The sequence below is a fragment of the Triturus cristatus genome, chromosome 3_1 (genome assembly GCF_964204655.1).
Source record: "Triturus cristatus chromosome 3_1, aTriCri1.1, whole genome shotgun sequence".
NCBI classification, from domain to species: domain Eukaryota; kingdom Metazoa; phylum Chordata; class Amphibia; order Caudata; family Salamandridae; genus Triturus; species Triturus cristatus.
The window spans coordinates 442,144,503-442,172,004 of record NC_140583.1 but is presented as its reverse complement, the minus strand read 5'-3'; the positions used below and the strand labels follow the sequence as shown (position 1 = coordinate 442,172,004).

Here is a 27,502-nt window from a genome sequence, read left to right as displayed (position 1 = left end):
TTCATCGATGCGCGATGTCAATAAAGGCTTGTTGAGAAAAAAAAAGCCTCAGTGTTCACCATCTGTGCCAGTAATGGATGATCAAAAAAGGGTAGAGGTTCAAGAAGGTTTTAAGAAGTGGCATTAAAAGAGTTAAAAATTGGCCTGGGTGGTCATTTGTCAAACAAGGACGAAACAAAATCAATCCTTCAAACCCCAAAGGCTACTTCAAAGCTCAAACTGCCTGTAACAAAAACCCAGAAAAGTATTCCTGCGATGATTAAAAAGGGGACTAATGACACCGACAGTGAGAATTATTGTTCGTTTGGTATTAAAAGCGCTAGAAGTTTAAGATCTCTTGTTTTCTAGTGTTTCTAGTGGGGGAATGTCAAATGGACTTATCTCTATGCTAGCGTGGCAAATGTATAGCCAGTGAGCGAAATCTTGGAAACGCCTACCTTTTCGGCAGTTCCAGATTGTGCAGCAGTTAGCATTGCCTGGGGTCATCAGGACCCAAGCGTAGATTCCTTTCTACAGTATAACAGATTGAGAAGAGAATAAGATTTTAGTATTGCTAGTTTTTTGCCTTAAGCGGGGCCCTTTTTGCAATGCAAATTTTATACTTTTCAACCCTCTCTGAAAATACTTGGGGAATTTTTAACTTTCCCCCAAATATTCCTGGATTTGAGTGAAAATAGTAAATGAGCCTTATGGATTATTTTATGGAAAGTTGCACTTTACCCAAATATTCTAGAACTAGAGTTGGAATAGTAAACCCCTTGGTGTGTGCCACATCTGCTACTGCCCTTTGCTTTTTAAAGCAAAATATTGCTTACATTCCCCTTCATTGGCCATGCAGACCAAAGTCGTGAGATAAAAGCTTAAATACTAAAGATAGTCTGAGCTGCCTATGCTTTCATCTGAATGCAACTGCCCAGGAGAGATATGAGTCCCAAACATTTACCTGCGTTGTGAAACACCAGCCGATTAAGACAGGATAGGAAATGTAAAGAAATGGGCTCATAAAAGTGCAATATAATCATTGCTCACATGGAGGAAATCCCAAAAAACGGTGTGAAGGAAACACTTTTGCATATCTGCAACAAATAAGTCCAAGATAAATAAGGCCAAAAACAGGAAGATGGAGATTGAGTGGGATCAAAAGGACTGCATCCACTGCAAGTTGTAGCAGAGAACATTTTCTAACTTCTCAAAGTTTGAGCAAAGAATTGAAAGAAAGACTAACTCCAATCAAAAGATTGGTATTGAAGATCTACTACATATGAACGAAATATGCAAATGACTTCTTATTTAGAGAGCAGTCTCTCTTGTCTTCCCCATACCTAGAACCCTGAATCTTAACGTTTTCCTAGTTAACGGCGACATGCATGTTAATAATGTTAAAGGTTAAACAATCATATTATAGCTTTTAATCGTTTTCATTATCGGTCTTTCATTACTGCCTCTCTCTTTACTGTTGTTTTCAGCTATTGAGTCCCTTTTAAGTAGGAACTACTCCTCTGTTTTGGCTTTTGTAATTGACTCAGCTTTTGGGTCTTCCCATTCATATACATTTAAAACGTTTCACCCAAATGACAGTAATTGTGATTACTATCACTCCTGCTAGGAGTTTTTGCCTGGGGAGAAAGAAGTTCCTTGGTGGTTCTTTGTGGGTATCTACTTTTTACCTGATTTTATTTATTTATTTATTTTCAAAAATTAACTTTTAAGTCTATCAAAATACTTCCTAATTAAAATAGCAATTTTTAACAACTGGTATAGAGAAGCCATACCCATTTCTCCCAGGCAGACCCATACACTGCATAACGTCAAATAAGTACTGCCAACTGACCATATCGAAAGCCTTTTTCAGATCGATCGTTAAGTCTGCGGCCTTTCGATTAGTTATAGCCTCTGTTTGGAAGAGAATAGAAAAAAGTCTGCGTGGATTATAGGAGGTGTTGCGAGTGGGAATGAACCCATTTTGATCTGGGTGTATAAGTGGTTTCATGTGGGAAAGCAGCCTACTTGCCAAGACCTTGCTAAGGATTTTAAAATCTAAATTGAGCATAGAGAAGGGCCTAAAGTCCGCCACTCTAGCACCTATCGCTTTGGTTTTAGGGAGGGGCTCGACGAGCGCGTCACGAGTAGTGCCTGGAAGTTCCCGCTTCTCAAATGATGTAGCATATAGGCTTTCCAACTGCGGTGCCAGGGCAGTCACACATTTATCAAATTGTGCCGGAAGGCCATCGGGGCATGGCGTTTTACCTGGTGCCAAATCTGCAATTGCAGAACGGATTTCTTGCAGTGTCACCGGGCCTCCCAATTCGTCCTAAGTCTGTTGGTCTATGGTCCGCAGTAGGAGAGGGTCCAGAAATTCACCAATATGTTGTGGGCTAACTGCCGCCGGAGCGGCATTTAGCTTCTCATAATATTTCTGAAAGGATGCTTTTATGTCATCAGGGCTACAAAGTAGTCCACCGATTTTCTTCTTAAGCTGAGTGATTGGCATCCCTCGGGTCTCCGGCCTAATTAGCCATGCTAGGAGTCGTCCTGCCCTCCCTTCCCCTCTCTGTACCCTGTCCATGTATTCCTTGTAACTGTAGCAGCTCAATCTACTCAGCACTTCATGATAGGTTGCATGTGTTTCTTGTAGTTGGGTCGCGGAGGGGGGCTAGTCCTTGTGCATTGGCATTTCTCTTTGCGCCCCAATTGACTGCCCCATGCAGTGACCCCGCACCACTACCTTAAAAGCCTCGCACTCCACTAGTGTTGAGGACACCGTGAGGGTATTTGTGCTAAAATAGGTCTCTATGAGTGTGGCCGGAGATGTCTGAAATGGGACATCCTCCAGCACTAGAGGGCTGAGTCTCCAAGAGGGGATCGGTGGACGGCACCCTAAAGGTAAGTAAGTTAGCATCAAGGGGCTGTGGTTGGACAAAGTGCGTTCCAAAGCTTCAGTGTGCCTAATAGAACCGCTAAGGGCTGGGGAGCAAAGGAAAGTATCAAGTCTAGTGTGTCCTGGTGGATCAAGGAAAAGAAGGAGTATTCCCTGTCTCCCTGATGCTGTATTCTCCAGATATCTTCAAGGCCCCAGCGATATATGCAATCCCGGAACCCAACTGCAGTGCGTTGAGAGTGCGCCCCCGGGAGAGGGGTGTGTCAGCCGCAACATCTGCGACACAGTTAAAATCTCCACCCAGCAATACCTGCCTGCTCATATTTGTAGCTATCTCAGCTGATAGGGAGGACAAGAAAGTAATCGGTCTTTGTTGGGCACATAAATATTACCCAACGTTTTCTCATAGCCTGCCAGTCTGCCCGTCAGGATTACATACCTACCCTCTGGATTTACTAGGGTGTAGGTAAGATCAAAGGGGATCCCAGGCTGTATCCATATTACTATTCCTCTTGAAAAAGCCGAAAAAGTTGTTGCATAAACCTGACCTCTTCATCGTTTGCGGAGTTTCTCAAGTTCAACTTTAATTAAGTGAGTCTCCTGCAGGAGGGTGATATCTACATCTCTACATTTTAAATAAGAATAAATATTGTGGTGCTTAGTCATGGATCCCATTCCTCGTATATTCCAGGTCAAAAACCTTATTGTGTTGTGTACATGCGTCATAGTGGTGAGGTATTTCTTGAAGGCCACCCCACCGACCCTCCTTTACACATGGATGCCTATCCATAAGTTATCTCTCCGTTCTGCAATCGTCATATACTAAACTCACAAAACAATCTCCTTTCTGAACAACTCCCCGACCCCAGGGCAGTCCGACAACGGCAGGACGCCCAAACTGCATAGGTCATTTTAAACACTAAGGCCCCCATTAGGATGGAGGGCGGACTTCAGTCCGCCCGCCACCCTAGCGTTGCTGGGACCGTCCGCCAGTGGTGCGGTGTCCCACACTGCCAATTAGGATGCGACCGCCACCCTGGCGGTCACATCCCGCGTATTCAACATTGTGGCAGGCGGTGCTGTAAGCAGCACCCGCCACAATGTTGAAAATGCATGTTGTGCATTGGCATGCACAACGTAACGGTGCCTGCCACCTTGTGAATGCCAATGTAGGGGGGTACCCATCCAAGTGCAGCCCTCCACCCCTCAGGGGGCCCCCAAAGTAAAATCTGCATGCCTTTCCATGGCGGAATCTCCACCTTGGAAAGGCATTCCACCGCACACATAATCAGGCACCGCCATCCATATTATGGGCCATTTTCGCCCGGCAGGCAATCTTGACGATTGCCTACCGACGGAAAAGCGGCGGACGGTCTTTCCGACCGCCATGGTAGCCCCCGCCATGCTAATGTGACGGGGGTAAATGGCCGTCCGACTGGTTGTTTTGGTGGGCCATGCTAATAGGCCCTTATGTGAGATCCAACCCCGATCGGGCAAGGATCTCAAAAGGGGATGGCAAAAGCTGTAAGTGTAATCTGGTACTTATAGTCTATCCGTGTTGCACCGGCCCAAACCAGGGTTAAGCAATTTTAGGACCCTGTCAAGCTCCGGGGGCCTACCCTTTCCACAGGAGGACCCCAGCGTTCTTTGATCGTCCTCCAAAGTCGAAGGATCCCGTCGGCTGTGCCAGGAGTCATATCCGGTAGTGATACACTGCTGCTGCGGGAAGAGTCTGATTCTATCCCTTCAGTCTCCCTCTAGGAACGGGCCCACTCCTCCGAGGGGGATTTCCTGTCCTGCATGATTGCTGCCCCTGCTTGTAGCGCTTCCGCTCTTTCCTTTTCACTTTGGGAAGATGTCTGTGTTTTTGCAGCACCCCGTCTTGAGCGTCTCCTAGATCTCTTTCTGGTTTCTCTGTTCTTAAGTGGCAACTCCGCTGACTGTGCAAGGCGGGAAGCCACGGCTTTGTACATTTCTATTCACTCCCATGCAGTGTTTGGATCTTCACAAAAGTGCGTCTTTCCATCCAGGATTATGCGTAAACGGGCAGGGAAGATCAAAGAGTATTGGAGGCCTGCTTCCCTCCACACTTTCTTGATCTCCAAGAACGAGGTCCGCTGCCTTTGAACATCTAGCGTATAGTCAGGGGAAATGGAGACTCTACTAGTATCTACTGTGTAAGGTCCCTCTGTTCTGGCTTTACGCAGAAGAGTATCCCTGTCTTGGAAGTGAAGTAGCCTAGCCACCACTGGGCGCGGGGGTTGACTGTCTGGCCGGCACACGGTGCGCTCTCACACGTGTATAGAAGGTTGAGTGGCCTTCAGGGGCCACCACAGTCCGGAGCCATTGCTTTAAGAAGGACACCATGTCTTTGCCCTCCACTCTTTCAGACAAGCCAAGCACTCTGATATTGTTTCTCCTATTGCGCCCTTTGGCATCCTCCGCTCTCCGTTCTAAGGTTCAGATCCTGTCCGTGAGGTCCCCTACCTATGCCGCCAAAGACTGTGCCCCGGCGCGAGGTCCGCTATATTAGCCTCTGTGCTTTTGACTCTCTCTGCCAGCTTCTTGTGTTCTTCCATAAGTAGGCCCAATCCCACAGACACCGTACTGATGTCCTGGTGCAGTGTGGCATTATTGTCAGCTATGGCCTCCAATATTTTGGTCTGCTGGTGCTGGATAGAGTCACCAGGTTTCTTCTGCAGATTTTCCTGCAATGTTTCTTCTGATTCCTGTGCGGCCCCTGTCTGTCTATCTTTTGGTTTGCCCATTTCAATGGTAGTGTCATGAGTGCTACTCAGATAACCAAGGCTATGGGAATACTATTGCCCTGGTTGGCATGCACATGTAGTGGTGTGTCTAATCATGGCCTCCACTGTGCAGACATGGGGTCCCAGCCAGCTCCCGCCCATGCCCTCATAGGCTGGGTAGTCCCCCCTGTGTTGCAGCAACTTTGACGATACTCCACTGGCCCTGGCTGGGACACTCTCACTAGGGACCAATCCTCCGTCTAGGACACAGCTATTGTAGCAGGGGTCGCCTGCGCAGACCAGCCCTATGTGAGCAATTAACGTCTTTCAGTTGGTTCTCCTCTCAGCCCTGTGCTGAGTTTTATTATTACTACGCCGATCTGCTTACTAGTCCACAACTGTGCCCACAGAGCCCCACTACCTTCCAGGCCTCGTTTGCACCAAACAACACTGTTCTGGCGCGGCCGCTTATGGCGCAGTTGGTTTTCAGAGGGGCCACCTCCACACTCCAGTTTAACTGCGCAGCATGAGGCCCGGTACAGAGTCCATCCGCCGGGCGCAGCCCTATTTTAGTGCCTCACCTTGACTCTCAAGGGTAGGCTCCCTTTCCTGCTGGGGCACAGCAGTAATCGGCTAGGCCTGCCGAGCGCTGACCAGTATACCCTGCACCCGATCCTCTCGGGAGTCCACTCAGCGCTGTGCCAGCACTTTCCCTTTCAGTCCGCCATTAAAGCAGATTGAACAGGGCGTATCATCAATTTGGGGGCTCCGTTTTGCAAATTGTGCCCAGTGAACTCCCTTGGGCAGCAGGAGACCCAACAAGCCTCTCTGGAGTCTCTCCCTGTCTCCAGGACTGTCCGCCAGTCATGAGCGTTCAGCTCCGGCCCCTCGCCTCCTTCAGCCGTGGGGGTAGGGTGACCAAACGTCCGTAAATTTCACGGACCGTCCGTAAATTGGACCTCACGTCCGTTGTCCATGCCGATCTCTTTTACGGACGCCTTTTGTCCGTAATCTTGGCCTTGCAGGGAGCAGAGCTGTTCCCCTGCGAGAGGCATCAGCTCCCTGAAGTGGCCGCCTCGCACTCGCGCAATAAACAGACCACACCGTGTCTTTAGCGTAAAAGGCCATTTATTAGGACCAGGCTGCACAACATTAAACAATAACCAAACATTATATGAATAAACTTTCCCCCAACACTCTATCATCCTTCACTCCTTTCACCCCCTCCACACTCCCCTTTTGTACCACTCTATGCCCCTTCCGTTCCTCACCATTCCACAAACCTCCTTGCATCCTCCCGGCTCTCCTCGGCCATTTCACTCACGCCTCCAATACCCCCACCTCGTTCACTCTTCCCCCCCCCGAGGGATGGGTGTGCCCGCTAATGACTCCCCCCCCCCCCCCCCACCCCTCCAAAGTACCGCCACCCCGCAGCCTGTCCTAAACTGGCACGCTGTAGGCAACCCTGGAACCCAACCCTCAACTGCAGGGCGGGTGGGTGGCCTTTTCTAAACCCTCCCGATGGTGCCGAGCGCAGGAAGAGGAAGTCGCCTTCCTCCCCTGCGCTCATATACCCACCCCCTAATTCCACCCCTTGACCCTACCTGGTCCTACCCTCTCGCGAATGACCCCGGGGGAAGACTAGTCTGCGACTCTGCTTCCCCCGGGGCCCGGCATCGCGCAATAAACAGACCACACCGTGTCTTTAGCGTAAAAGGCCATTTATTAGGACCAGGCTGCACAACATTAAACAATAACCAAACATTATATGAATAAACTTTCCCCCAACACTCTATCATCCTTCACTCCTTTCACCCCCTCCACACTCCCCTTTTGTACCACTCCATGCCCCTTCCGTTCCTCACCATTCCACAAACCTCCTTGCATCCTCCCGGCTCTCCTCGGCCATTTCACTCACGCCTCCAATACCCCCACCTCGTTCACTCTTTCCCCCCCCCGAGGGATGGGTGTGCCCGCTAATGACTCCCCCCACCCCTCCAAAGTACCGCCAACCAGGTAGCCCCCTGTAGGGCGGGTACCTGCCCCACCCCCTAGGCCAGGACCCCTCACACATCCCTGCGACACCAGATTGTCTCATTCCAGAGCTTGCTGACCACATCCCTCATCTCCATCATATAATAGGCGTTCCCCAGTCTAGACAGATGCACCCCGTCATCCCTAAATAACAGTGGTTCCTCCAGTCGTAGTCCCGGGTGACTGATCACCTTAATGTCTTTCTCCCCACAAAAAACTCGCATAGCTCTGTTCAATTTCCGTCGCGCCTTTTCAATTGCCCCATGCTTAACCGCTCCCCTCCAGATCCTCCTCGGAACAAACTCCGTCCAGGCAATGCAAGCCCCTGCCAGTCTGCTTTAGTACCTCCAAGTCTCTCTGCATCAGCTGTAAGAGCGCCAAACCCGACAGCCGAACCAAGTCATTCTCCCCCAAGTGTATAATCAACAGATCCGGGCAACCCTTCTGTGGGACCATCTTCGCGAGCCAGGGCAGTAGTGCCCCCCATCGCATTCCCCCTTTACCCCACCAGTGCACTTCGTGAAGTTGTCCTCTGAGTCCCAGGTTACGGCCGTACACCTGTTGCTCCGCATATTTCGACGCCCAGTGCACAAAAGAATGCCCCACGATCCATGTGACCGTCTTGGCCCCAGGGCCTCCCACGCAACCTAAGAGAGAAACAGAGGTTAGAGACGCACCAAGAAAGCCAATCCCAGCTCCATCCAACCCCCACACCCTGCACCCCACCCTGTCACTTCCGCACGTAACGCTCACCACCTTGACCTCCATCTCCCAATCTGTCGGATCCTATCCCAAGACCACCCCAGCCGGGCTGCCGCTGTCGCCGCCCCAATCCGAAAGGAGTGAGTTCCAAAACCCGCCGGCTCCAAACCCACACGCACCAATGCCATGCGCAACACCGCCAACAACTGGCCCGCCGTCACTCGTGCCCCAGACCTGTGACAAAATATTTCCCCTACCCCAAGCTGCCTCACCCTCACAAACGCCTGCCACTCAGCCACCGGGCACACACCCCCTCCCTGATTCTCATTCAGCCAAACCCACTTACCCCGGCCCAACTGGTCTGTCTTCGACCGACCGAGCCAAATCCCCAGGCGCCCCGCATCCAATTTGATGTCCTCATACCTCCGCCCCTCCCCAGCCCACGTGCCCAGCAATTCAGACACCCGGAATGCCCCAAAAAACATCCAGACCATGCACAAGCGAAAAATCCGAACCTCAAACTCATCATAACAACAGAGCGGCAACGCCGCAACCAACCGAACCAACACCTCAAACGTTATGGCCTCCCGTGGCACAGTGCCCCCAACTCTCTCCCTACCCCAACCCCGCAAAACCCTACTAACAATCACACTTTTTGTAGGGTCAAAACCAAAAAACAGACAGCAATAAAAGGACACCCCTGCCAGTTTTCCTGAAATGGTTGCCGCCGACAACCCCGTATCCACGCAGTGCAGCACAAACTGTAACACTCCACACTCCACCACCACCTGTCCCCCAGCCTCAGAAACCCCGCTCCAACCCATGAAGGCGACAAACTCTGCCCACGCCCGTCTGTAGGTCCGCCTGGTGGTAACAGCAACAGAATTTTCCACTAGGCCAACCACCCTCACTCCCCTAGGGCCCAAATGCCATCCGGCAGCCCCGTCTTGCACAGATCCGCTCCAGGTGCCAGTCGCCGGAATCGCTGCCACTGCGAACGAGACAAAGCATCCGCAATGTCATTATTCGCCCCCGGCACATGCTTGGCTCGAAAAGTCACATTCAGACGCAAACACTAAAGCATGAAACTCCTCAACAAGCGCAACACCCTCAGGTCCCTTGCCCTCTGCCGGTTGACCAACTCGACCACCGTCATGTTGTCCACATGGAACAACACCGCCCTGTTTTGAAACTCAGAACCCCACACTTCCAGCGCCACCAACAAAGGAAAGAATTCCAAAAAGGCAATGCTCCTCCCTTGCTTCCTCCAGTGCTCCGGCCAGGTCTCTGCACACCACCTCCCGTCCCAGAAAATGCCAAAGCCATCCGCCCCAGCTGCATCTGAGTAAATTTGGATTTGCCAAACCGTGTTTTCCTCCACAAAGTCCAAGGAGACCCCATTGAAATCCATCAAGAACAGCAACCACGTCCGCAGATCCGCCCTCACTCCCATGGAGATCCTGACCCTGTGGTGTGGAAGCACTGCCCCCGACATGGCCATGCCGAGCCGCCGGCAGAACGTCCGCCCCGCCCTGACCACCCGGCACGCAAAGTTCAAGAACCCCAGCAGCCGCTGCACCGCCCGCAGCGCAATCCGTTTCTCACCAATCGCCCACTGGAGGCACTCCTGAATTTCCTCTACCTTCGAGACCGGGAGCCTCGCTGTCCATTGGATGGAATCCAGCTCAATGCCCAAGAATGTCAGAACGCAAGCCGGCCCACTCGTCTTCTCGGGCGCCAACGGAACCCCAAATCCCTCCGCCAAATCCTGGAACCCTGACAGCGCCCTGCCACAGTCCCCCGAACCTGCCATCCCCAGGAAGAGGAAATCATCCAGATAGTGCGTGACATCCCGGTGCCCAGTCCGCTGCGTGAAGGCCCACTGCAAGAAGGTGCTAAACATCTCGAACAATGCGCAAGAAATCGCACACCCCATGGGCAAGACTTTGTCGACGAAGATGGCCCCCCCGAACTGCATCCCGAGGAGCGCAAAATCCGCCGGGTGTATAGGCAGTAAGCGGAAAGCCGACTTCACGTCACATTTTGCCAATTCCGCCCCCGGCCCACACACCCGCACAAGGCGGATCGCATCGTCCACCGACGCATACAGCACCCGGGAATCCTCCTCCGCAATGAAGTCGTTCACTGACTGCCCCTCCGGCCACGATAGGTGATGAATCATCCGATACTCACCCTCCTCCTTCTTGGGCACCACCCCCAGTGGAGAAACGATCAAATCCTCCATCGGCCAGTCATAAAAGGGGCCCGCAATCCTCCCCTCCCCCACCTCCTTCAAGAGTTTGGCCGCCACCACCCCCGGCAATTCCTTCGCTGATTTGAGGTTGTCGGCCCATCTCCGTGATCTGGGACCTTGATACCCGACCCGAAAACCGTCCGTAAAGCCCTACTGAATCTTCAAGGCGGCCTCCCTGTCCGGGTAAAGGGAGAGCCATGGGGCCATCGCCTCCACCCTAACCGGTGTAGGGGCCCTTCTGTCCAGTCTGCCCCCTCTCCTTGGCATTCCGCCATTGTTCGGAAGGAGTGGTGAGTGTAAGACATTGCCTAAGGGGGTGCTTCCCCCCGCACTTTGAGCACTCGTGCTTGAACTTGCACGGGTACCTGGAACAATACCCCCTATTGTAACTCCAACAGGCCCCGGTATTGTAAGTGCCGGGCTTGCTAGACTGTCCGGCCCCACCTGTGGGTGCTGTGGTCCCCCCCGCCCCAGTATGGGCGGGACGCGACTGAAAAGACCGATACAGGACCGGCAAACCACTCGCCGTGTGAGTTGATGCGGATGAATGCGTAGACGCCATCCATTGCATCCATAATTCCTGGTCCACCTCACCCCAATGCTTCTCGGGGTTCGCACTGACCCGCGCCCTGAACTCCTCATCGTAGCTCAGCCAAGCGAACCCCCAAACTACATCTGAGCCTTCCTAATTATATCCATGTATTTCAGCAATGCGATTGCCCTATCGGGATGCTTCTCGCAATAGATACTCGCATAAATGACAAAGGCCGAGGTCCAATTCTCCATATTCACCGGCACCCTCGGCCGCCTAGTCAGCTCCCACTCCTCTTCCTTGGAGCCCTCCTTGGCCTGCACCTCCCTATGCAGTAATTTAAAAACGTCCACGTACTCATGCTTCCAGATCTTTCCCTTTATTTTGTCGGACAAGTGCGACCCCAACGGCATAGCCAGGCCCATGTAAGGCAGTTTTTTCGGGAGCTTACTCCCCGACGCCTCCTCTTTACCCCCATCCTTCTCTGTCTGCACCCCCGCCGACACCACCGCCTTGCCCCCAACCGCTTTGTCCTCACTCGGGAGCCCACCCTTGGGAGCCTCCACCACTGCCCTCACGGAACCGTCTCCCACCCCAACCGACCTACAAGCCTTCTTCCTGCCCCCTTTGGGACCCCCGTCCCACACCGACCACCAAACCCGCTCACCTGTCAAAGTCGGCTGTCGCTCGCTGAGCCGTCCTCCGGAGGGGGTCGCCCACCGCGTCTCTACCTTCTCCTTGTCCGCCGATCTCCGGGGCACCTGTAACACACCAACCTCTCTGTTGTCCTTGCCTGCGCCCGTCTCGTCACAGTCATCCCGCACCTCCCCGTCCTCCAGCTCATCGCTTTCCGCCTCATAATCCAACTCCACATCTGCCTCCACACCGTCAGGCACCCACAACACCTCTCTCGCCGCTCTCTTCACACCCTTGCCACTCACCGCACCAGACATGTGTGACCCCTTCCCCCCCGCTGCCACAGCCCGCTCCCGCGCTGGAGGGATGGCCGCCGCGGACCGCCCTACTGCTTCTTGACGGCGGTAAGGGGCCATCTTGCGCCCCACCGTACTCCCCTTAACTCTGCAGACAGCCGCCGGCTTGGATCCCCCCCCCGCCCCCCAGGTCGCTCAAACCTGGGTGGGCCCGGGCCTCAAAGCCGTCCTGGCCGTCCCTGCCTGCTTCCGCGGACCCCCGACAGCCCCCTCCACCCGCCCCCTCGCCCTCTCCGCCCTCCCCCGCTCCTCTTGCTCCGCCCACCGCTCCTCCTCCGACGTGGGCGACGGGGGCCCCTCTGCCTCGGCCTCCCACACCGCCCCCACCCACCCCACCTGCTCAGCCCGCCGCGCATCCTCCACTTGCGCCCAAAGGCGCTGTTCCCGCAGCCTGTTCTCCCAAGTCCACGCGCACCAACCCGGTAGCCGTGGGGGATGGCGGGTACCCAAAGGCCCCCCATCCATAATCCCCGAGGCAGACTGACCGAGCCCCACCGGCTAAACGACCCCTCCGGGCGGAACCGCAGCGACCCCCCCCCCCTCCCAGCCGCCCCGCGCCGCCAACCGACACACCAGGGGTCGAAACCCGGGACCCCCCCCACGAGACAAATCAAGGGGCCCCTCCGTCTCTAAGCCCCCCCCACTCCCTCCACACCAGCCGACAAGTCCACCGTCTCACACGCAGGCCCCAGCCCCCCAGCCCCCACCCCGGCCACAACCTCCGCCAACTCGTCCCCCCCAGCCGCCACGAGCTCATCCCCCGGCCCCCCCACTCCCCCGCCTGCCCCACCCTCCACTTCGCCGGCCCGCCCGGCCGCCGCTGAAATCACCGGGAGCCGCTCCTCCGCGGCCAGCGCCGACGCCACGCCCCCGTCCGCCTCGTGGGCCTGAAACGTCAGTTGAGGGAAACGAAGGCGCGGAGGCAGGCTCCTGCGCCGGCCTCCGCGCGCCTGACTCGCTCGGCCCGCACCCCGCCCCCTCCCACGCAGACCCGATGGAACCAGCGGTGGCGGCGGCTCCTCCTGACACGCCAGTACCGCCGCCACCCCCGCCGAGGCCGCCCGCGGAGCCCTCTCAAAACCCACCCACGCCTCTCCCAGCACCCCGGGCCGCAGAAGATCCTCCCTCCCGGCCCGCCCCAGAACCAACAACGCCCGCCTCACCTCCTCCGATGCCGCCGCCCCGTCACAGCCGTCACGCTCCATAACCGCGATGCCCGACGCACTCCAGAAACCGCTAACCACACAAAAATTCTTCCCAGGCCTAGCCCTACACTACTCCACACACACTCCTTTTCTAAACCCTCCCGATGGTGCCGAGCGCAGGAAGAGGAAGTCGCCTTCCTCCCCTGCGCTCATATACCCACCCCCTAACTCCACCCCTTGACCCTACCTGGTCCTACCCTCGCGCGAATGACCCCGGGGAAGACTAGTCTGCGACTCTGCTTCCCCCGGGGCCCGGCATTATGCTCCAGCACAAGATCGGCCCACCCCGCCCATTGTCATTCTGTATAGGGCTGATAGACACATATAGAATGACAATGGGCCAGTTTGGGCTGCTAACATCGCCTTCCATTTCTGCGGAGTTCAAAGCTGTCCGCAGGATTTCAAAGTCCACCAAAGCCTTCTTATTATCATGAAAGTTAAGCAGCGAGTGGGGCCGCTGGCCCATTTGAAGCATTTAGAAACAAACAAACAGAGGCATTTGCACTTTTGAAAGGACCGTGAGTGGGCTTGAGGGCTCTCCTGCCCCTCCCAGTCTCGGAACTCGGCCTGCTTATAAACATGAGAAATCAGAGGTTTTCAAAAGCGTTTTAAACGGTTAAGTAAATGAAACCCACGAGTGCTCAATTGTAAAAAAAAAAAAAAAAAAAAAGAAAAATCAGTGCCAGTGCTCTCTTTAGGAGACGTCTGCAGCTTACACCCCCACATTGCCGCAGCCGGTGATAATAACAATGCATCTACTACCCATCACACTCATACAACTGTGAGAATTTGGATATTTTAGGCCCTCAAAGTTATAAGAATGGCTTGAGCTGCATGTAATAGCCGTTTTTAATGTATATTAAATTAATAATTAACTGTTGAGGTAATCTCCAGGTAAACCAGACAGCACCACCTTGTGGCAGACTGACACAAAGCGCTGGTGTTGACAAGTGCGGAGCCCAGCACTGACTGGAAACCACCGGATCAAATTAAGCAGTGCGTTAAGTACACTGACGGTTTCTTGAATAATCTATAATACTGTTCCTGTTGCAGATACTTGGTCCAAAGTAGCACTGGTTTACAGGGTTAAGGTAGTTCATCAATCTCTCAAGATTCGCTGTGAGACCACAATCCAAACAAGAAGACCTCCACCCCTTAACAACTCTTCGTTTTTTAGGGGGGAAGTGCATTGAGCACATTGGGCCTGAATACAAATCACTCAGAGAGTTATCGTGGGGGATTGGAGGAAGGGATTGTCATTGCCCAATCACCAGTTATGTCTTATATTAAAGCTTCAGCGGTTCACCAGAGACCCTGAAGGTGCTAGAAGAAGTTTATCACTACCTGGACACAGGGAACACGTCTTCTTCTGAGCCTCTTTTCGTTCTTTGGTCTGATCATTTTGCATTGATGTGTTGACATGGAGGTTTCATATTGACATAGTATTATTGATTGTTTTCTAGTCTCTACCGCATCTAAATAATTTCATTCCATATCACCTTTTATGTACCCCAATTTTCGATCCTATCTGTAAATATTGTTATTTGATGTAGGTGCGAATAGGGGGCAATGTTGTTTCAAATTTCAGGACCTTATCCCTGACAAATGCTGTAAGCTTTTTCATTGCATGTATAGATCAGACCCTGGACCACCATTTTGTCCTGACACTGTGCCTCATGCATGACTCATGACTTCCAAGTTTTCGGATTGCCTATGTGCAGGGGTATAGTGAACCCACCCACTCCCATCCCACCGCACCTCTTGCTTTGGGAACTACCGCAGGGGTGAATTTCTTGATGGGCCTCTTCTGTCTTCAACTCTGCAGACAAAGGCTCAGCTCATAATTAGTGTGAAAAGGTGGGTGAGTAAGTGAAGGAATTGGTAAATGGCTGGAATGATTAGTGAAAAGATGAACAAATGCGTGAAAGGGAGAATGGATGGATAATGAGAGGATGGATGGATGGATGAGTGAGTGGAAGGATGGATGGGGGTAAATAGATGGATGTATGGGTGGAAGGGTGGATGGATGAGTGAAAGGATGGATGGATGAGTGAATGGTGGATATAAGGATGGATGGATGAGTGAGTGAAAGGGAGGGTAGATGGACACAAGGATGCATAGATGATTGAAAGGGTGGATGGATGAGAAAAAGAATGGATGGATGAGAGAAAGAATGGATGGATGAGTGAAAGGATGGATGAGTGATGGGTTAATGGATGGATTCATGAGTGGATGAATAAATGAGTGTGTTGATGGGGGAAGGGTGGATGGAAGGATGGGTGGCTAAATGAAAGGGGAATGGAGAGAGAATGGGAGAATGGATGGATGGATGAGTAAATGCATTGGTTAATGATTGGGAGAATGGATGGGCGAATGGGTGCATGGATGAGTGAAAGAATGCACACATGAGTGAAAGGGAGGGTGAAGAGCTTGAAGAAAGGATGGATGAGTGAAAGGTTGAATGAGTGGACGGATGAGTGACTGCGTGGATGAATGAGAAAGTGAAAGGATGGCTGGATGGGTGAAAGGGTAAATGGTTGGATGGATGAGTGAATGGATGGATGGGTGGAAGAGTGGATGGATGAGTGAAAGGATGGCTTTGAAAGGGTAAATGGCTGGCTGGATGAGTGAGTGGATGGATGGGTGGAAGAGTGGGTGGATGAGTGAAAGGATGGATTCGGTGAAAGGGTGGATGGATGATGGATGGATGATGGATGGATGATGGATGGATGGATGATGGATGGATGGATGAGTGAAAGGGTGGATGGAGGGACGGATGAGTGAAATGATGGATGGAAGGATAGATGATGGATAGGTTTGCAAATGGTTGAAAAGGTTTGATATGGATGAGCACACAGATGGAAGGACAGAATAAAGACTGAATGATGGATGAAAGAATTAATAGATGACAGAATGTATATTTGAAATGGTGGATATCAAGGGTTTGATGGAAGGATGAATGGCTAGATCCTTGGACAAGAGAGCTCTTCAGGGGAGGATGACTTTCTTTGCTTTCTTGGTGCCATAAGAGCTTTATTTCAAAGTGGGAGGTATTTTTATTTTCTGGCTACTCCCTTTCCTATGTATTCCTATTCTGGATTTGCTGTGTGCTTATTTGTGGGATCTATACATCATGCATATGACATTTCGAGTGGCACCCAACTGATACCTGAATGTTACACTCTTAATTGTAAATGTTTGCATGTTTTGTTTTAGGTGTAAGGTTTTAGGGAGAGCCTCGTAGTGCCATGAGCTGTGCTTCAGATGTATATTGTGTTTGTAGCAATGGGAAAGGCGTTAAAAATAAACTATGTGATGGTGTATCGACAGCGCCTTCTTTAAGAAAGCTGCAGGGAAAAGCACTTTTGTGACTTCCGTCAGCTAGTGCAACTCTCTGCAAAGCCCCCATAAGCAAAGTCAGATTCCATATTTTAAGTTCCTCTTGCTGAAACACCCATAATGCGTTCCCTATAGTGGGTTCATCACAGCAATCTTCCCTTTAATTCACCTATGCATGCCGCTTTACATCTCACAATGGCAGGCAGATATGAGATGCTAGTAACAAAGTCCATCCGAGCAGATCTTACTGACCGCTTCTCTCACCAAACATGCCTCTGTAGGACCAGGAGTTGTAAACAAAATATCAGACTGGACAATCCAGTGCAGTAACCATATAAATAGATTATTATCATATGAAATGTCCCCAAAAGACCTGCACAGTTGCTCAAAACTGTACACATACCAAAAAACCAGGAAGTGCACGATTGTCTCAACTTAATATAATCTTTTTTTGACTTTACTTAAGTGGTTGTCTATTTACACACTTTTATACTATTGTGCAACTTCCTCTGTCTGTAAAGCTTGCCTTTTGTCCCGAAGTTTTGTCCTGAATTTTGACCTTCTGTCCTGAATTTTTGTCCTGAATTTTGACCCTTTGTCCTGAATTTTTACACTTACCGTCCTGAATTTGCACCCATGCCAGTTGGTCACCCTACGTGGGGGTCCAAATCACTCCACCGACTCTGCTCCCAGCGTTACTCCCAGGAGCCTTTTCATGACTTGTCAGGGTGTCGGTCCCTCTGGCTGGAAGCACAATTCCGCACCCACGCCACTGGTGGGCAGTCTCCCCGGGGGCTCTCTCCCTGTGCGCTGCCTCAGCTCCCTCGTTCAGCAGGACACCCGACAATCCCTGCCTTAGTCTCTCTCGGTGAAATGTTGGAGCTTTACAGTGAATAAATAATGAAGAGGCATTTCAAGGTATTCTCGTTAAGGGTTTATTCAGTGAATAAGCAAACACCACGGGAGTGCGCCTTTACATCTTGAAGTATTGGCTCAGAATAACAGTTAAGACATGCATGCTTCTGTTGAGGGTTTGAAATGCACGAGAATGCACATTTGAAAGTATACTTGTTATACATTCACCAGTACAGCTCGCGCAAGTGTGCGTCCTAAAACAATGTTAAAGAAAACATGCACGAGCTAATTATGAATGCAAAGCAGAACTTCATGACAGAAACATGCACGAGATGATGCGCATGCAAACTGCTACTCATTACATCACCCTCCCCCTATTAACGAAAACAAAAATGTACATATGTACAATGAAGCAAATAAAGTACATACATCCGGTCCATATTCTAGATCATATAGAAAGCCTTACATTTGGTGGGAAAAGCACAATTGCAAGAGGGTAACCTTAAATACTTATATGCCCCAAATGGGGTGAAAAATGTGGTAAGATCAGTTGAAGAGTTAGAGATTGGAATTTGATGATACGCAGATCGCAAATCTAAAATGGTAAAACAAGTGGCACCAGCAATATTAGACAAAAGATCTTGGATCTTAGGTAATGGGTGACAATCCACTAAAATATTCTTGTTAAGTGAGCGTAAGTCAGCACACAAACGAATGGATTGATCTTTCTTCCCAACTGTTACTATGGGACTGACCCATTCAGATGAATCAGTAGGTTTGATAATACCTTCAGTAACTAATTTGTCCAACAAAACCTTAATATTATCTCTTAACACTCAAGGGAATGGCCCTAGCTTTGTGAATGATGGGTATAGCATTGGCTTTTAATTTGATAACATGTTCAACCCTTGAAGTTTTTCCTATTTTTGCAGTAAAAATATCAGGAAATTCAGAGATGATTTTAGAAGATATATCAGGAAAGTCAGGATCTTTCTCTGAAATGTTTGAAATGGAGGAAACACAAACATAATCATTGATTTGAACTGGGTTGTCAGAGCCAGGAACCAACTTGAGACCCATTTTTGCCAAATCCTGCCAGCCAACAACGTTTTGTCCTTTGGAAGCTACATAAACTTTTGTTAAAATGTTGCGTCCAAGACAAATTATAAATTCAAGAAAGAAACCTAACATATCAATGATATGGTCATCAAAGGGCTTTGGGAATGATGTCCAACACTTCTAATGACTTGTGAGATGACCAATGTTCTTTAAATATGATATCTGAAACAATAGTGACTGGTGCTCCAGAATCTGCCATCATATTAAAAACATGATAACCCACAGTAACCTCATAGAAGGGATCTTTGACTCTGAGTAGAAGATGTTCTAGAATGCGAGTCAACAGAAAGCATGAGTTTCTCTACATTATCAGAAAAAGAAACATTTAAATCAGAAGTAGAATTGTTTAAGTGATCAGTGGTTTGTAGGCTGCTAACCCTAATCACTTTCCTACTTCTACAAACTGTTTGAAAATGACCCATTTTATTACAATTGGTACACTTTTTGCCTAGAGCAGTGCAAACAGGACTATCGCCAAGATGGGATCTGGAACCGTACCTCTAACAAAATGAATTAGTTTTGTTTTGTTTGTATTGAGAAGGTTTAGCAAACTTTGGCCTGAAAGAAACCGTATTAACAGTTGAATCTTGTTGAACAACATTAACACTAGAGACACTTTCATTGGAAATGCATTTTGAAGTAATAATAGATCTTTCTATGCTCTTTGCTATATCAATAACTTCGGCCAAAGAGAGATCCCTGCAGCTGAGAATGCGTTCTTGAATTTTCTTATAGTAACAACTGTATGTAAATTGATCTCTTTTATAGGAAATTCCAACACAGCACCAAAATTGCAATTTGCAGCCAGGTTTCTTAATGCTGAGATGAAATCCTTAACTGATTCATCTGAGTTTTGCTTCCTTTTCATGAAATTAGATCTTTCTAACATAACACTTGCCTGCTCAAGAATTTTTTTGTTCACTCTTTTTACAGCGTTAGATTAAACATTCCAGCCATCCCCATCACCAGGTGGAGGTACGGAAATAGGAAGATTGTCAAAAGTTTCACGTCCTGCGCTGCCAAGAAAATTGTAAAGAATGGCTAATTTGCGCTTAGATGAGTAATTTTCAGCATCAATTGCCACCAAATAGTTTCAAAAGATCGAAACCACAATTTCCAGTTTTCCTTTGGTTTGCCTGGTTCAGGTAGGAAATGATCCAATTGAAATATTTGTTGAGAGGAAGCCATTTAGAACAGAGATAAGATTAAGAATTAAAACACAGTACCTTGTTTGTTGGAAATCGGATTTGGGCGTATTTTGGATGAAAATACGTGCAGAATAAACGGCAGGTTATCCTCGAAGTAATTTTAAATAAATTAACGTTGCACGCGCGAAAAGCGTGTTTGAAGTAAACACCCAAACCAAGATGTCCACCGCACGTCAATTTCCGTAATGACGTATTGCAGGGCGGGGATCTGAGGTTTTGGAAAGGGGCTCCAGAGTAAATGAGGAGCAGCGGGCGTGTGCTGTTGTTGCCAAATCAGGAGCCGGCGAGAAAGCAGGAAGTGATGAATGTGGGCGGGTCCGTTGCAGCCGAACGAAGTGCCGAAATCGGAGGGGAAGAGTTATAAGAGATGTGCACAAAAGTTGGTGGTGAAGGCTTAAAAGTCGTCGCCAGATAAAATGTTGGAGCTTTACAGTGAATAAATAATGAAGAGGCATTTCAAGGTAAGCTCGTTGAGGGTTTATTCAGCGAATAAGCAAACCCCACGGGAGTGGTTTTTTAGGTCTCGCCTGAGCCAGCGCTTTAGCGCTGCTCTGGCGAGAGCTTTAGTAAACGGGGGATTTGAAAGTGCAAACTAGTGCTTTTCAGGCCTCCAAATACAGTGCATGTGCGCCGGGCACGCGCACCATTTGTCAGCCTGCTGATCACTTTCGTGGCCGCTTTGATGTTCTCAGTGAGCCGCGCGGCCACTGAGACCATCAAAGCGGCCGCGAAAGTGCTCACCATATGCCAGCCTTCCCTGTGTTGCTTTAGCATTCACCGCCCCCCCCCGCCTTCCATGTTATCCGTGTGGCTCACTTTCTCTTTTATGGCCGCGCTGCGTTAATTTCACAGCCTTGCGGCCAATGCTTGTTTACTTTACTTTAATAAGCGCAGCGCCCGCTTTAGGCACCGCACTCACTTTATTTATTTTTTTCCTGCTCCACTTTTCTCTGTCTTTGCCCCCGCTGCTAGGGCGGCCGTTTTTTCTCTGTCTTTGCCCCCGCTGCCAGGGCGGCCGTCAGGAACACTGATCCATTGGGGAGGATGCACAAATCACCGCCCAAAGGCTGATAAACAGCCTCATTTGTGTGCAGTGAAACAGGGCTATAATTATTGCAAACCGTAGCACCGACGCTAATTGTGGCCTGAAAGCCGGCGCTGGCTGCGGAGAGCGTCTGAAGGAGTGAGTGATCGGGGTAATAGCGCCCAGTATGGATCTCCGTTTGTCAAACAGCAGCTTGTGCAGAAGCAAGCTCGTCGGAATCCCATTTGTCTCGGGAGACTTGGAGACACATGCTTCCAAAGCTGTAAAAAGCTATTGTCTATGTGGGTGTGGGTATGTACACTTGGTTGTGGCAACAGGGTCGGACTGGGGCAGTAAATAGGTCCCTGCACCAAAATATGAAAAGTGGCTCTCATTAACCAATCAGATAGCTAAAAAAAGTGGCCTACATTTGCAAATCAAGGGAGTTTTAAACAATGCAAAGGCAAGCTGTGTGATTGTCTTGCACGGTATGGGCGACTGCATGCATTTATGCTTGCTGCAGGGAATGTTTGTGGTAATAGCAACAGTAAAAACTGCCCCACCAGTACAGTAACAAGCATTGAAAACACAATAGGTCTCGCATTTTATTAAGTTAAAGCCATTTGCTTTGCTATACAATAAAAGTAGCAAAGAAAATGGCTTTAACTTAATCGAAGGCGAGACCTATTGCATTTTCAATGATTGTTACTTCTTGAAGTATTGGCTCAGAATAACAGTTAAGACACGCATGCTTCTGTTGAGGGTTTGAGATGCACGAGAATGCACATTTGAAAGTATACTTGTTATACATTCACCAGTACAGCTCGCGCAAGTGTGCGTGCTAAAACAATGTTAAAGAAAACATGCACGAGCTAATTACGCATGCAAAGCAGTACTTCATGACAGAAACATGCACGAGCTAATGCGCATGCAAACTTCAACTCATTACACTTGGCCTCTGGGACTGCTGCCCAGCCGCCTGTTCGCAGCTCTGGACTCCTACCTCTGCCTGCCACGGCGGCTTTTATCACTCCACAGGCGCTCTCCCGGTGGCTTTCTTGTGGCTGTCAAGGCGTCGGTCTTTTCAGTGGAAGTCTATTCTCAGCCTCCACGCCACAGGTGCGCAGTCTCCCTCTGCAACCTGAGTTTGCCGTACAAGCCCCCCCTACAACTCCCGGGCACTTCTGACCTCTCAGAGATCGGGCCTCCCGCCCTACCCCCTCTCCGCCTCCAGGGCATCCGGTTAATTGCGGGCCGGTGCGGAGCTACAGGCTTATGCGACCGCAATCTTCAGTGCTCAAGCCACCCCCTCCCCCAGCTTAAGAGGTTATCAGTGCTGAATTTCATTGGATTTTGTAAACCTAGTTTGGGAAGGACATTTTTAAGAGCCGGTCCCTGCTTTGTTAGTTGTGGAGATGCAGAGACCACCAGGGTTAGCTGTGCTTTTTTCTTGATAATGCATTATTGGCTGTGAAGCTGTTCAAAGAATAGGAGCTCAGTCACCCAAAGCACCACGCAGGACCTCTCATGTTGTATTCATTTGTTTATTTATGTGTAGAGTTTTATATAGTGCTAACTAGACCCGGAGGTATCAGGGGGCTTTATATAGATGTGGAGTACATAAACAGTTGCACTGGTTACATCTGTTACAATAGAATAAAAAACACAAAAACAAGTCAAAAGGAACATGGAGGGTTGTGGGGGAGGGGAATTTTAAATTAGTTTTAACATAAACCTTTTAATATTGTATATTAGCTGGACAGCTTTGTGTTCAAGTGGCCAAGTGTTGCCGCACTTTTTAATCAATGTTGTCTAGGGTTATAACCACCAGCTCTCATCGGCCTGTTAGTATTCCATTTGGCTGGTCGCAGAGAATTTTGTAGGTACATCTGCTTTGAGGATGTACATTTTTGGAAGAGATTGCCCCTGTTATGCTGAACCACTTCACTTAAATGTACGGCTATGTTGCAATTTTCAGTCATTGTCAGTATTCGGTGATGAGTGCTTCGGTAGTACTGGAGATAACATAAAGCGTCTTGGACATCATTTATTCTATATGTTTGTTTTCCTTTACAGAATGGGATTCCTATTGAATCAAACTGGTCATACTCATTCTCACTCTCCAGAGAGCTCTTCTCATTCAAATGTGGTTCAAGGTCATGGACATGCAAGCCTGGCAGTGAGAGCTGCTTTCGTACATGCGTTAGGGGACCTTGTTCAAAGCTTGGGTGTCCTTATTGCAGCTTACATCATAAGATTCAAGGTAAGGTTGTATACAAATAATGTAATCTATAGTTTAAATAAATATTGAAACGTAACTCTAAAATTCTCTTATATTGCGACTTGTGGAGCATCTACAAAAGGCAATGCAGAATAATTGTGAATGGTTGATGGATTTGGATTAATGATCTTCTGTTTGAAAACTCACACTAAATTATTTGTACTGTGGAAATAAGTATGTAGTGCCAGATAGTGTGCTTCATTCTGCCGAAGTTAAACGTGTAGTTGCATGTCGATTCCTAGACACTTCTGCAGAAGTAGAGAAACTTGTAAAGAACGTTAAGAGTTCGGTAGGCTAATCCAATGCCTGGCTAGTCTTTGCATATTATGCAGCAACAAAGTGGCAAATCTGTGTACTTGGGAAATGGAAATACTTCTATAAAACACAAACCTTCTCAAAAAGTACAAAAGTTTTTTAGCAGACCCTCGCATCATTGCTTTTCAATTAGCAGATACTTTGAGAGCTGAAAGCAAACCGCTGTAACAAATTCAAGGGTTCACTTCTAAAGTGCATGACGTGAATACTTTTTACAATTGTCATCTGTGACAAGTTTTGTTACAGAAAGAGCCTGTAGCATGCGGAACGTTTATCATGGCGATCAGTCTGTCATTTATATGATCCAGTGCCAACAAGAAGACTGTAAGAAACATTGGTGAAGCCAATTGGTCTTGCCTTTCAGGGGTGTTAAACAAACTTTTGACATGGCTAGTGTTTTTTTTTTTCTTCCCAATACTCTTTCCTATTGGCATAAACAAAGAAAAGCTTGTTTTGCTGATGTGGGACAACGTTCGCCCAAAAAAAAAAAAAAGTTGTCCCTTTGCAGTTACACACCTTCGTATTTGTCATGATAGGGCAGGCATTTTTTTATTTCTTCAATTTTTAATTCATTGTTTCAAGATGGTGGGGGCCGATCTTGGAGCGTTAAAGAGACAAAAAAATTGAAAGGACATAAGAGTGAAAGGAGTGGACTGATGGCAAATAGCTACCCGGCACATAATTTTTTATTTAAAAAAACAAAAAAAATAATAAAGCAAAGACTGCGAGGGCTAAGCGAGCAACTGAGTTACTTGTGGGAGGAGAAGTGAATGCCTGTAGGTGGCTGGGTTAAGCTGTTTTGTTTGTTAATTAAAAAAAAATGCAAAAATAATAAAAAGTAATCACATGTGATTGTTAAGAAAGCCACCAGTGAGAAGCAGTTGGCTCAGCACACAATTCATTTGACACAGTGCACAGTACCCTAACATTCATTGTTATGTTGATCACCAAAGAAGTCTCTTGGCGCTATTCACAGAAAACAGATGTTTGTTACTAAACTCTGATCATTTTATCGACCTTCCGAAGAATGAAAGACTGAATGGGCTTGCCAGGATTCTGTCTGCTGCCATGTAGTCAAACAAAATTCACATAATTTACCTAGAGGGTGTTTATTGTCTTCAGTGTTCCTTCACTACGGTCCTTAGTGGCAGCAGGACATCAAAGTTAAATACATTTGTTCAAATCTAGAAAATACAAAGTGCTGACCAAGTCCAGTTTCAGCATGGGCTTTCTCTGCCATTTGAGAAGTTTTGGGGAAAATCTGAAGTGGGTTGTGATCATCATAATGTGCAAGCCAACAGAATAACAGGAAATATACTCTGAATAGTAGCAGTTACTACAGTCGAGGCCTACTTTAAAATTGTTGTCTTTAGCAAAGGTCAGGCAGGAGCTGTGGTCGCAGATTCCTGACTTGGCAAAAATATGTGACATCATTTTATGCTATGCCCAAAAAGAAATTAGAACTTCTGTAACATAAGATGAATTGCACTTCTGTGCCAAAATGTAAAATAATGGAAATAAGTCTACTTATTAATCAGATGACTTCTAAATTTAAAGAGCCCTTTGTGCTTTTGATATATTTAACTGGCTCAACAACTTGTATTTAATGTGCCAAAGATGCCTGTTAGCCAAATTTGCTTCTTTCATTTATGATTCGTTTTCAGTTACTTTGAGAAGATAAATTATAACTAGCTTAATGGCTATAGAAAATTAACCTTTGCTGCAAGTAAACGAGGATAGACTGTTGCCCTCCTATTACCAAAGCCCCTCTGTTCATCTTGCACCAATTGAACAAATAATGTCAGTTGAGGGACGGATGCTGAAACTCCACACAACATCGATTGACTTCTCCTACATGGTAGTAGTAGTTTATTTCGATTAATAACATGATCATTCGTTAAAACATCTCATGAAACATACAAATTCATATTAAGTCATCGAAATCAGTTAAAAAGAGAAATAACATCTTCATACTTATTTGTATACAAAATTCAATCTAAGCTTAAAACATACGATTAAAAAGAGGACTTCATTTTCAACTCCCTAACAGAAGTATAAAGTAAAAATATGATAAAAACGTAACAGTACTTTAAAAACCTGTAATATTTGGATTTGATAAGATAAAAAGAGAAAGAGGAAAAGCACCATACTATCGGGTTTAATCACAGGCCTAAAAATTCATTTACGATCAACAGTGGGGCCTAGGTACTTGCTTCCCCAGTAATAACCCTATTTTTATGACACATTCTCGATCCAGATTTTGACCTTCTCCACCATGCATAAAGCAAGTATCTAGTTAATGTGAAGACAAGCCACCTAGTTGTGTCTGATGTGAAGACACCAAGTTCATCTTTGGGGCGTGAGAAGGATAGCACGCGACAAGCCGGAATAATCCAGGTTTTCCTCAAATTGGCATAAGACGGACAGAAAAATATAAAGTGCTCTATTGTTTCAGGGCTAGCATTGCATAGGGGGCACAGCGAGATTACAGATGCATTCTTCCAATTACTTCTCATCGCATTCAGTGGAAGAACCTCAGTTCTGAACTGTATATAAAGTGCACGTGCTTGAGAGGGTTCAATATCATCCATATAGGGTTCAAATTTAAAACAACTTATCATATCTAAAAAAAACAAGTTGTTAGGGAGCTGGTAATCCTAACTTTAATACATGAGGAATCAATAAGCTCCTAAAATCTCTTTTTTTAGATGAGACCCCATTCTTATAGTAATATATTTCGGATCCTCCCACATGAATCCCAGTCCCAGTTTATAGAGCCAGACCTTTACTTTTTTTTAACCATACCAGGCGCCCTAATTGACTATGGTACGTTAGAAGGTCCTCCACTGCCTCCTTGACAGGGATCTGCGTCTTGCTAGTCCAGAGTCTAATTCAGAACATAAGCACCTTCAGGACGGGTGAATGGACAACAGACCTTAGGCCAAGGTCTAGACTGAGCGGTTTTAATGGCGTATTTCTTGGTAGGTTTAAAATGGCTTGTAGAAACGTGTCTGATACTCCTAATTGGTTCATTTGTTCCAACCCCCCACAGTTCTACCCTGTATAAGGCTGTGCCCTTTCCCTTAGCCTGATGTTTTTCTAAAATTGGTGAAATTGGGTGAAAAGGGGAACTTTTGGCTTTCTTAACTATAGCGCAGTCTGCGTGTTGCAGAGAGAAGATGTTCTTCTGTATTTGGGGAATCCATGACAAGTTCTCAATAACTCTAACCCCCAAATAGTCAAAAACCTTAACCTTGTCTAGCTTTTGTGTGCCTAGCCTCAATTTACTCTTTGTTGAAATACACGGGTTAAATACAATGAACTTAGTTTTTTGAGCAATTAATATCTAAACCCCTTTCTTTGCAGGCAGTTGCAAACTTGGTTACAGTTGCAAACTTGGTTACTACTTTCTGAATCCTCAAAACAATACTCAATACTCAAAACACCTGATCTAAGGTACTTGTAGAAGATCTAAAGCCAGCCTGCAGATGAGAAAGTATACAGGAGTCCTCCCTCCATCCATCCATCCTTGGAGATGTGTTAAAATCATTTTACTAAATATTTTTTGAGATACATCTATTAGGCTGATAGGCCTATAGTTTCCCGGGTCTCCCTTGTTGCCTTTTTTAAATATGGGAAGTATTTCACCGTCTTCCCATGACTGAGGGATATCCCCACCACGTGTAGTCGCAGAAAATACTTTGTGAAGCAAGGGGCCCCATATACTGGGTTCTGAGCTGTATAAATCACCTGGTAGCCTATCTAGCCCTGGAGCCTTCCCAGACTGCAGTGAGAAATCGCATTAACTGTCTCCTCTAAAGAATAGTGTACTTCTTCCACAAACTGCTCTATAAAGGGATCCCTGCCTATCACAGCAGCATCATCCTCCGACATGGGCACTTCCCTGAGAACAAACTCTGAAAATGCTCTTCCCACACTTAGGGTTGTAAATAGAAATCCGTTTCACTAACTTGCTGTTTAAGCCCTTTAGATAGTAAATGCCAGAATGTTTGGGAG

General features: G+C 48.0%; 1 protein-coding gene across 2 annotated transcripts in view; it reads left to right on the top strand.

The window, feature by feature from the left end:
- The window catches only part of SLC30A4 (solute carrier family 30 member 4), a 288,377-nt gene that overhangs the window by 97,779 nt on the left and 163,096 nt on the right, over positions 1–27,502 (top strand). For both annotated transcript variants that reach the window (XM_085644236.1, XM_085644237.1), the window contains one exon: positions 22,966–23,152. In XM_085644236.1, coding sequence (XP_085500362.1) covers positions 22,966–23,152 — 187 coding nt within the window. The remainder of the gene's footprint in view (positions 1–22,965; positions 23,153–27,502) is intronic.